Source organism: Gastrolobium bilobum, unplaced genomic scaffold, assembly GCF_033153095.1.
Source record: "Gastrolobium bilobum isolate Gb01-03AN ecotype WA unplaced genomic scaffold, APGP_CSIRO_Gbil_v1 utg1034, whole genome shotgun sequence".
Lineage (NCBI taxonomy): Eukaryota > Viridiplantae > Streptophyta > Magnoliopsida > Fabales > Fabaceae > Gastrolobium > Gastrolobium bilobum.
In genome coordinates, this window is record NW_026897770.1 from 18,992 (window position 1) to 29,548 (window position 10,557).

Below are 10,557 nucleotides of genomic sequence, written 5' to 3' on the forward strand. Positions count from 1 at the left end.
AATAAAAATATTTTTTTATTAAATAATAATTTAATTTTTTGTCCAAAATACCCTCGTGACTATCTGTTGCTTCCCTCCACTTTTTTCCAAACCCAAATCTCGTCGATCTCATAAGTATTATACCAAATCCCATTAATCAAATCGTTTTTTCGAGAAATACGAGACATCTAAGTCATACAAGTCAAGCGATTTATTCCTTATAATCCATTTTTTCTTCGGAGAATTCCCTTAAACTATTTGTGTATGTAAAACCAAATACAAATAATCTAATTTTCTTAAGTTGAAGGCAAATATCTAAATACATGTCTTATCTTTTAAATAATCCGAACTCCGTATTTCTTCTAGAGAATCTCCTAATTGTTCCAGAGCAACTAGAAAGAGATTCCTTAACCAGAAAGAATTCAGTTCAGATTTTTTAACCGAACCGGTTCTTACCTTTCGCTAATCGGTCACCGGTTGTACCTGTTCACCAAACCGGTCACCGTTCGCGATCTTCAGTCACGGCGGTTCGCCGCCGGCAACAGTTCATCGTGACCGGTCAATATCTATAAATAGACCCTGACCCCCCATAAAAATAATCCGGCTTTTATGCACTATTACTCTGCCGAAATTTTTCCTTCTTCCGATTTGCACCCTCCTTTCAGTTTTCTTCGGTGTACTTTCCTCTGGCAATTGTTGTATTCGTTTGGGCTGTTGACTGGTAGTGCCACCACTCCTCAGACGAAATCTGTTCTATCTTGGGAGACTCTTGTCCATCAACCCTTTGGCATCAGTGTGGGGACAAATTGTTTTAAGGAGACACGTTCTGTGGGCTCAGATTTAATTCCTCATACTACATACATTCATCTGTCTGTTCCATTAAACTGACATCAAGTAAGTCTGTTCTAATTTTTCATAATTGCACTGTGTATGATATTTCTGATCATTATCTCTTATGTTCTATACTTGGGTTCAAACCTCTCTTAGTGATGTAATATCACCCACTGTCTTCAATAACACACACACACACACACACACACACACACACACACACACATAGAGAGATATGTAGGATCCTTTGACATCAGTGTCAAATTTGAAATTTGACACATCATCTGAGAGCCATTAGATCAAAAAAGATCAATGGAGTCACATGCTTAGAAATCAGAGTCGTTGATCTTTTTTGATCTAATGGTTCTCAGATGAAATTTGACAATGGTGTCAAAGGTTCCTATTTCATATATATATATATATATATATATATATATATATATATTATTCTTTTACGTAGAGATAGATTTTACACGTGGAATTTTTGTATGTATAAAAAATCACTTACTGGAAACAAGGGATATATTGGTTAAAATCGAATAATCAATACTCAACTTGACAATTTATTTTGACCCAAAACTTGTTGAATCAAATTTGAGTTCTTGAAATTTAAACCTGATATATTTAATAGGTCGAGTTTTTTTTTTTTTTGGAGATTACAAAGAATTGAATATAACACCCTATACTATACACACTCCTAATACACACCCCACACCACTAGACTAACCCTAGTGGTCATAATAGGTCGAGTTTGAATCTATACCTTGCACAATTTGGACTTGTGCAGCGTAAAATATACCTATTTTATGGTTGTTGATAAGAAATACGACATACGGGCAGGGCAGCCAAGTTTGTCCATAAATCCCTATACTTTCCGCATTTGAAGATATTTGAATTAGCTTTACATAATCTATGTAACTTGTGTTTGCAAAAATATATATATATATATATTTAAAAAATCAAAGATAAATAGAAAACTTGTTGATTTTAAAAAGATAATTTGGTACGATAAAGATTCATTTCAAAACCAAGAGAAGAGTTTATTGGATTTCAATGATGAACAATACACTGAATTACTGAATGAAATAATTTCAATCCAAAAGTTAATTAAGCCGTTAGACAAATATTATATTAATGAATTTATATCATACTTCTCTAACATATACTTATTTTTATATCAATATAATTTATTTAAAAAATACATATACTATAAATATTTTATTATTAAGCTACTTTTGGTGTATAAGTTTATATTTTGTATAATATCGAGTCGACTCGGTCCCCCATCTAATTATTAGTTAAGCTATGATTAGATAATCCAAAAAGTTGGTTTCACCAAAAAAGAGTTGTAATTAAAAGATTGAGTTGCGATTTCATTAGAGTTTAAAAAGTTACAGCAAAAAAGAGAAGGAAAAATCATTTTAAGAGGAAATAAATGTACAGGAACAGGAGCAGGACTGCAACCAATTCCTTATTTATAGATGATGCCATGCACCCATTAGCGGGAATCTCTTGGGAAGTCATTTCTGTCTGCTTGCCTCTCCTTCCCCCCCTTTAAATTCTATACCCTTTCTCTCTGCATCCAAACAAATTTAATGTTTTTTCAACACATTACCAGCAAACACATGATGTCTTCTCACTTCTCCTCCCACTACCACCTTCTCTCTTTCTCTTCTTCTTCTTCTTCTTCTTCTAAGCATTTCCCTTTTCCAACTTCTTCTTCTCCTCCTCTCTCTTTTCATCACTTCTCCAAATCCTCTGTGGGTAAGTCTATTATGCAATAATTTCGCCAATTCTTTTTTTTTTTCTATTAATTTTTAAACTTTTATTCTTTAACATTGTAAGTTTCTCTGATCTGAACATTCTATTACCTTAGAAAAGAATGTGGAAGCACAAATAGTTGCATACTTATTCTGTAGGAAATCATAGCAAAAAAAAATTCATCAAAGAATTATCACCATATTATTTTCCTTCACTAGAGATATCTTCTTCATCTTGCTTATTATACATGGCTTTCTTTGTTATATAAAGAGAAAAACACAATTTAGGAGCTTAAGAGTTTCTACTTTCGTTAAGAACTTAGCGACTCTGGTTCTCTAACTTTCACCTCTCAAGATTTCACTATCAAGCAGGCTAAATTTGTAAGATGTGTTGTCTTTTGTTTTCTCCTCTACCTAAAAAGAAAAAGAAGAAGAGTTTCACTGGAAGCTGAAAGTAATATAGCACTTACTTTCCAACCAACTTAAGTAATTAAGTGAAAGATTTATATCATTTTATATATAGGTGTTGTGTCGTCCGAGGCTAAAGACAAACAAGGGTTAAGTTGCACAGCTATATCCAAATCACGAACTCAAGGTACAGTGGAGATTCTTTCTTTTGTTTTTTTTGTTTTTGTTTTTTAATTTAAATTTAAATTAAATAATTAAATGTTGCTTTCTGTAAAGCGTACTAGAACCAATTTTATGTTGTGTGTTATGCAGAATATCCAGAAGTATTTAACGGTAGCATAGCAACGTTAAAGTTGCATGAGATTAATGTGGAGGATGACATAGATGAGGAGCAAGATATTGGGGTGCTTTTAAGATTGTTTAAAATTTCTCTGTTTCTCTGTTTTGTGCCTTTCTTTAATTACCCTTTCTTTGTTTTGACTTGTCAAAAGAAGGTTTCGGTGACGAAGGAGATCAAGAAGCGAGTAGAAGCTATCAAGTCGATATTGGGTTCCATGGAAGATGGAGAGATAAGCATATCTGCTTATGACACAGCTTGGGTTGCTCTTGTAGAAGATGTTCATGGAAGTGGTGGCCCCCAATTTCCGTCGAGTCTAGAATGGATAGCAAAAGGTCAACTTCCTGATGGTTCATGGGGTGATAGTGAATTGTTTTCAGCCCATGACAGGATTATTAACACGTTGGCTTGTGTTATTGCACTAAGATCGTGGAACATGCACCCTGAAAAGTGTGATAAAGGTAATGTTTAATTATAACTATTAGCCTCATATATATAATTAGATTTTATTGTATTGATATGTCATAAATAATACATATATGTATCTAGGAATGGCATTTTTTAAAGAAAACCTTAGCAAGCTTCAGAATGAGAATGCGGAGCATATGCCAATTGGGTTTGAAGTTGCTTTCCCTTCACTTCTCGACATAGCTCGTGGTTTGAACATTGAAATACCAGATGATTCCCCTATCTTGAAGGATATATTTGCAAAGAGAGACGTAAAACTCACAAGGTAGGGATTCATTCGGTCACAACCTCAGTTGTAGTCATAATTATGCTTGCCAGAGGTTGTGCTGCACCCCATTGTCTATTTCATAATAGATTCAAAGCAACCTTATCTTACAAAATCTTTTTTTTTTTTTTCTTTCTTTCTGGGAAAGTACATATATATATACGAGTCACGCTTTTGTTTTTTACAATTTCTGCAAGTTCTAACGTGTGTGTCATTATTATGTTGTGTTCTATGTGGGCCTTGTTGTGGGGATAGAATACCAAGAGAGATGATGCATAAAGTGCCCACAACTCTGCTCCATAGCTTGGAAGGGATGTCAGGTCTAGATTGGAAAGAACTTCTAAAACTGCAGTCTCAAGATGGATCATTCTTGTTTTCACCATCCTCCACCGCCTTTGCGCTCATGCGGACTAAAGATGAAAATTGCCTCAAGTATTTGAATAATGCGGTTCACAAGTTCAATGGGGGAGGTAAAGTGCCATTTGCCCTTCCACACAACCGCAAGACTTGAGATTTTCTTTTTGTTTCCCCATTCAATCTTCATTCCCTCTTTTCTATATAATTGGGTTAATAACTTCTCCTTTAATTGTAGCAGTTTTTTTTTTTTCCTACCCTCACATCGAAAGCTGCGTTTTGTTTTGTTTTGTTTTTTTTTTTAAAAAAAACGGTAGGTCCCGTTTTGTATTCTCTCTGCAGGAAACAAAAAAACTTATCCTGAAAGAGGAGAAGTTATTAACCCATAATTTATATCATAACATATTTAGAATACCTTTATTAATATTTGTGTCTATATCAGTTCCAAATGTATATCCGGTGGATTTGTTCGAACATATTTGGGTGGTTGATCGGCTGGAACGCCTAGGAATATCGCGGTATTTTCAGCAAGAGATTAAGGACTGTACGAGTTATGTTCACAGGTAATTGAATAAGATTGAATGTATGTCGTATTACAAGAGATAAAATTATATTCTATATATATATAAAAGTATACGTGATTCATATTTTTTTTTCATTTCTTTTCAAATGACATCACATGGGTCCCATGCTATTTTATGTATGTAAGAAATACAATTTATCTTTTATAACATGAGAAATATTAATCCCATTGAATAATGAACCTCAAGTTAATATTTTATTAACATTTTTTAACAAATTAACCGAGTGAGAGACAGAGATATGGCATGCTAAGCAATTGTAATTTATTAAAATAAAATTTCAGATATTGGACTGAAAAGGGCATTTGTTGGGCAAGAAATTCAAGTGTTCAAGATTTAGATGACACAGCAATGGGTTTCAGATTATTAAGATTACACGGCCACCAAGTTTCAGCTGGTAAGTCTTTGATAACAATATATAACATCAAATCTATATACTAAAATGCAATATCTCATATAATAAACTGGTTTCCTATGGAAATGGTAATGAACTTTGATTTCATATATATTTGACAGATGTGTTTAAGCACTTTGAGAGAAAAGGTGAATTCTTCTGCTTTCCTGGACAGTCAACAGAAGCGGTGACTGGAATGTTTAATCTGTATCGGGCCACTCAAGTAGTGTTCCCAGGGGAGAAAATTCTTGAACGTGCCAAGCACTTTTCTTCCAAGTTTTTGAGAGAGAAGCGAGCAGCAAATGAGCTAATAGATAAATGGATAATAATGAAGAACTTGCCTGAAGAGGTAGGGGAATCGATACCATCAACTATGTTGGACCACTTGATCTATGGGGTGGCTTATGCATGTAGTTATTCGTACTAAGAAATAGTTTGTGTGTGTGTGTGTGTGTGTTTTGTGTAGGTGGCTTACGCATTGGATGTGCCATGGTATGCTAGCTTGCCTCGAGTGGAGACAAGATTCTACATTGATCAATATGGTGGTGAGAGTGACGTCTGGATAGGCAAAACTCTTTATAGGTACTTCGCACTTTCCACTTTCCACTTTGCTTCCCTGACAACACCCCCTTCTTACTTTTCATCTAAATTCTTGGTACACTGAACAACACCACTCTTTTTTACACAAAAAATTTGTGGAGCCGATGTAAGAAGAAAATAAAAAAAAGTATAGATCTTATATAGTTTTTTATGTGTGTATAAAAGATAAAATTAGTTTTCTCCATACATGGACTCGCATATTTTTTATATGTATTGAAGATATTTATTTCCTTCGACACGACAACGAGAAATATTAAATCCTACTTAAAATAAGATAAACTAAAATGAAATATGTTGAATGCTTTTATATTAGCATGATTAAAATAATAAATCAAGATGATACGATGGTGCAAATATATAATTTTCTTAAAAGCAGTTTACAACATCAACCTTCCAACTGACATGGCCAAAGGAAGATGTCAGATGTGATGAATAATTTTTTTTCATAAAGTATATGTTATGAATGACAATTGACAACTAAATTAGAAAAAAGGTTGATTTTTTATAAATCTCATTAAAAAGTTAAGAATAGTCATTATAGGTTTTATAAAAAGAAGTTTCATGTTAAAGAAGAATATTACATTGCTAGCAACATTTTATTAAAAAAATATCATGTAAAATAGTTTGTTATTTATCACTTGTCATTTTAAATTATAGAAGTGACGGTGGACACACCCAAATTATAATGTCTTTGGTTGCATCATCGCTTCCTATATATGTTGACAATTAGATATAACAATAAACTCAAATGCATTAAGGAATATACGTTTTTCGAGATTCCTTATGAATTCCGACTCACTTCTTAAAAAAAAGAAACTATCTAAAAAATCTAAATTAATAGAAAAAGATATTAATTTAAAAATTGGCGAGGCACAAGCTCATCTGACATTGTAATACAATTTTTACTTTTATAATTAACGAAAAGAATTAGAATGTTGGTTAGGTGAAATATATTAAAAATTTTAGAAACATGTCCCTTAATTGAATCAAAAGATTCATTAATGTGTTCAGCACTGTTAATATACTTTCTCGTGCCATTTTAATTTTTTTGGCCTGAATTGAGTTGCTCTTTTGTCACAGGATGCCCTATGTGAACAACAATAATTATCTCGAGCTTGCTAAATTAGATTACAACAATTGCCAAGCACTGCATCTAACAGAGTGGGGGAGAATTCAAAAGTAAGAGCAACTAAGAGCACTGCATTAATCTTTTTCCACAATGCAATTGTCCTAATACTCTTATTTTTACAATGACATTTATCAGGTGGTACTCAGAATCTAGATTGGGAGAGTTTGGATTGAGCAGAAAAACACTTCTATTGGCCTATTTTTTGGCAGCAGCCAGCATATTTGAGCCAGAAAGGTCACATGAGAGACTTGCATGGGCCAAAACCACAGCACTGCTTGAGACAATCACATCCTATGTTAGTGATTCAGAAATGAAGAAAGCTTTCGTTAAAAAATTCAGTGATTGCATCAACAAGCGAGACTACTCCATTGGCTGGTAAATTACCTCTTCCCATTTTCTATAAATATCGAAACATGCCAAATTATGTCTTAAACTTACATAGACTTGCTTTTTCTTTTTTCTTTTTGGCTATTTAATCATGGTTCTTGGCTTCTTGTTGGTGGTGTACACTTTAGACATGTATAAAACATATGACGTATCATTTTCAATGCCTATTGATATGTATATTTCAAGTGGGCAACCTTTAGCCAAAGTTTTGTCCGGTGTGACAAACACTTTCCTTTTTCTTTATGTTTCCCAATCATTTTGTAACAGGTACTGAAATGCCTAGTTTATAGTGGAGTTGCATTCTTGTTAACTATTATTCTGCAAAGAATTTAGTAGATCCATTAATTAAATCATCTGTTTTAGCTTAACGTTATGGAAATCGAATCTTGGTGGTGCGAGCACTAAGCACCCAATTCATATTTATTACTGTTTAATCAGCAAGGGGTGAAAAGAAAGTCAAATAATTCATAAACATGCAGATGTGCTTGTGTTTCTTGTATCTTTTTACTTTTTTTTTTTATCTTGTCTTTAGTTCTAGCTTGTTTCTGCCATTTCCCGCGAAAAGGTTCCCTAGCTGACTGCAGTTTTGAACTTTAGCTTAATGAGAAATTGAACACAATTTTGTATGTGTTTTGAGTGCAGGAGGTTGAACAGGAACCAAACAGGACATGGACTCGCTGAGACTTTGGTTGCAACCATAGATCAAATCTCGTGGGATGTACTTGTTTCTCATGGTCATGAAATTGGATATGATATGCATCACATTGTGAGCCTTCCATTACTCACTAGTATATAATTTTAGTATCAGACTTTCATGACAAATTTCCCTTTCGATATTAATATGAATTCAGATGATTTATTATTGGTACCTTATATTAGGTAAAACTTACGTATTGATAATTTTAGTATAATTTAACTTAAAAATAAATTTGACTTATTCATAACATTTGTTTTTTAATTGAGATAATCTCTTTAAACATGAAGTTGTTCATTTTTTACAAGTCTGTTTAAGTTCTTAACACTAGATAGTTAACTTGTACCAGAATTCTATACTAGCTCTGTCACCTTTTACATTTTTCATAAATATAATGATTTTGTAATTAATGGTCCCGCCAACTGAAAAGGAAATCAGGGCTTCAACTTCAAAACAGAAAATGGAGAATCAAACATAAGTGGTCCAATACAACCACCGAACCAAAGTAACTGTTCCAATGTCTTAGTTTTGATTTTTTTTTTTTTTTTTCCTTCCCGTTATTGTATTGTGATTGTAGTGGAAAAAGTGGCTTTCAAGTTGGCAAAGTGAAGCAGAAAAAGGTGAAGGACAAGCAGAGCTTTTGGTGCAGATAATAAACCTGAGTGCTGGGCATTGGATTTCGGAGGAGCAAATGTTCAATCCACAATACCAGAGTCTCCTTCAAGTCACTAACACAATCTGTCATAGACTTAGTTGCTATCAAAAGGACAAGGTCAGTGACAGCGCAACCATTATATCCTAGGATAAATACCTAGCTACTTTTCCTAATGTGGATCTTTTGGCTGCATGCTTTTAATGCCAACTCTATTTACCTTCCCCACTTTTCAAGGCTAGTGTTTCAAATTTTTGTAGGGTCTACAAAGCTAGATAGATATGCTCTTTGGATTATTAGTAAAGTGACATAGCCAAAAAATAAATAAAAAGAAGAAAGGGGTTCCAGCAATAGCCAATTGAGCACGATATTTAGTTTTCTCAAAATACTCATAAACTTGTCACTCATAAATGGTGAGGTGTTTAGCATTTAAGTACTGCATAATTGAAATTCCTAACTCAACATCATCCAACACATAAACTTTGTCATGTAGTATAGTGCTGCACTAAGCAGGAAGCACAATCTTTTAGTTTGGGAAACTCCATAATATCTCCTGCAGGAGAAATTCATGATTACATTTGTTTATATAAATTGTGTAAACTAAATTAATCATTAAATAGTTACATAAATTTGTGTATTACACAATTATTTTACATTTAAAATATGTATCATTTGCTTACTTGTGCAGAAAAGATTTATTCCTTTTATAGGATAAATTTTTGGTATATCTGTTGTACCTAAATTCGGTGCATCCTACCAATAAAAATATTACATGTCAGAGGAGAGAGAGAGAAAATTTGACAGAGGAGACAAAATTTTGGCTGAAATGTAATGTTTACATTAATGGGATGCATTAAATCTTTGGTGCAACAGTAACGCCAAAGATTTATTCTCCAAAAAAAAGTGATATTATTAATGTCTCAAGTCGTTAAAAGTTAAAACCAAAGCTAATATACATTTAAGCTTGCACTCTCATAAGCTTTTTTTTTTTTTTCTCCCACTTTCTTGGTAACATTTGCATTTTTCTGAATAACATTTATCAGGAACTAGAGAGCGGCAACTGTGGTACGCATGTAGACAGCAGCACCACCCCAGAAGTAGATTCAAAAATGCAAGAACTCGTACAATTGGTATTCCAAAAATCTCCAACTGGCATTGACATCAATATCAAGAATACTTTCCTCACAGTGGTGAAGAGTTTATACTATACAGCTTTCAGTGATTCAAGCACCATCAACTTCCATATTGCCAAAGTTCTCTTTGATAAAGTTGTTTGATCAAATTTAGTGTCTTCAATAGATACTAGATTTCACCATCACTGTGCATAATTACCCCCAATATAATATATTAAAGAAAAAGAAAGCCAAAAAATTCAGTAGTTGTTGTGAATTAATGTATATGTCCTTTTTCCAGTTTACAAAAATTAAATCTATAATAAATTTTGCCTCAATTTTACTTACCTTGCAGCTTGAATTCAGTATGAGTAAGAATTTGTACTTTGAGAAATAAAACCATATGGTCTCAGAATTATATGCTAAAGCATTAATTTAACTCAAAAACTTAAGGTATTAGATGAATGTTGCATTAATAATTTTATATTATATTTCTCTAACAACTAATATAATTTAATAACCAAGGTCTCCAATTTATAATAAAAAATTAATAGTTTTAGTAATATTATGTAATTTTTTGACAATATTAAACTCTGACGGTAAATT

At 32.9% G+C, this 10,557-nt stretch overlaps 1 protein-coding gene across 1 annotated transcript; it reads left to right on the forward strand.

Moving 5' to 3' along the window:
* Positions 1 to 2,438: 2,438 nt before the first annotated feature.
* Positions 2,439 to 10,142, forward strand: LOC133310127 (ent-copalyl diphosphate synthase, chloroplastic). Its single transcript, XM_061511020.1, has 15 exons — positions 2,439 to 2,535; positions 3,091 to 3,165; positions 3,291 to 3,382; positions 3,500 to 3,776; positions 3,865 to 4,048; positions 4,304 to 4,518; positions 4,845 to 4,965; positions 5,268 to 5,380; positions 5,500 to 5,726; positions 5,844 to 5,959; positions 7,058 to 7,156; positions 7,242 to 7,481; positions 8,136 to 8,259; positions 8,765 to 8,959; positions 9,883 to 10,142. The coding sequence occupies exons 1-15, from the start codon at positions 2,439 to 2,441 to the stop codon at positions 10,114 to 10,116; spliced, it is 2,409 nt and encodes an 802-aa protein (XP_061367004.1). The 3' UTR covers positions 10,117 to 10,142.
* The last annotated feature ends 415 nt before the right edge of the window (positions 10,143 to 10,557 follow it).

What these genes read in the sequence shown, in the direction of transcription:
- LOC133310127 (XM_061511020.1), top strand. Translation starts at nt 2,439, where the DNA reads ATGTCTTCTCACTTCTCCTCCCACTACCACCTTCTCTCTTTCTCTTCT. An exon ending in ATAGGCAAAACTCTTTATAG is followed by an intron (nt 5,960 to 7,057) that starts GTACTTCGCACT and finishes CTTTTGTCACAG; the next exon opens with GATGCCCTATGTGAACAACA. An exon ending in CGAGACTACTCCATTGGCTG is followed by an intron (nt 7,482 to 8,135) that starts GTAAATTACCTC and finishes TTTTGAGTGCAG; the next exon opens with GAGGTTGAACAGGAACCAAA.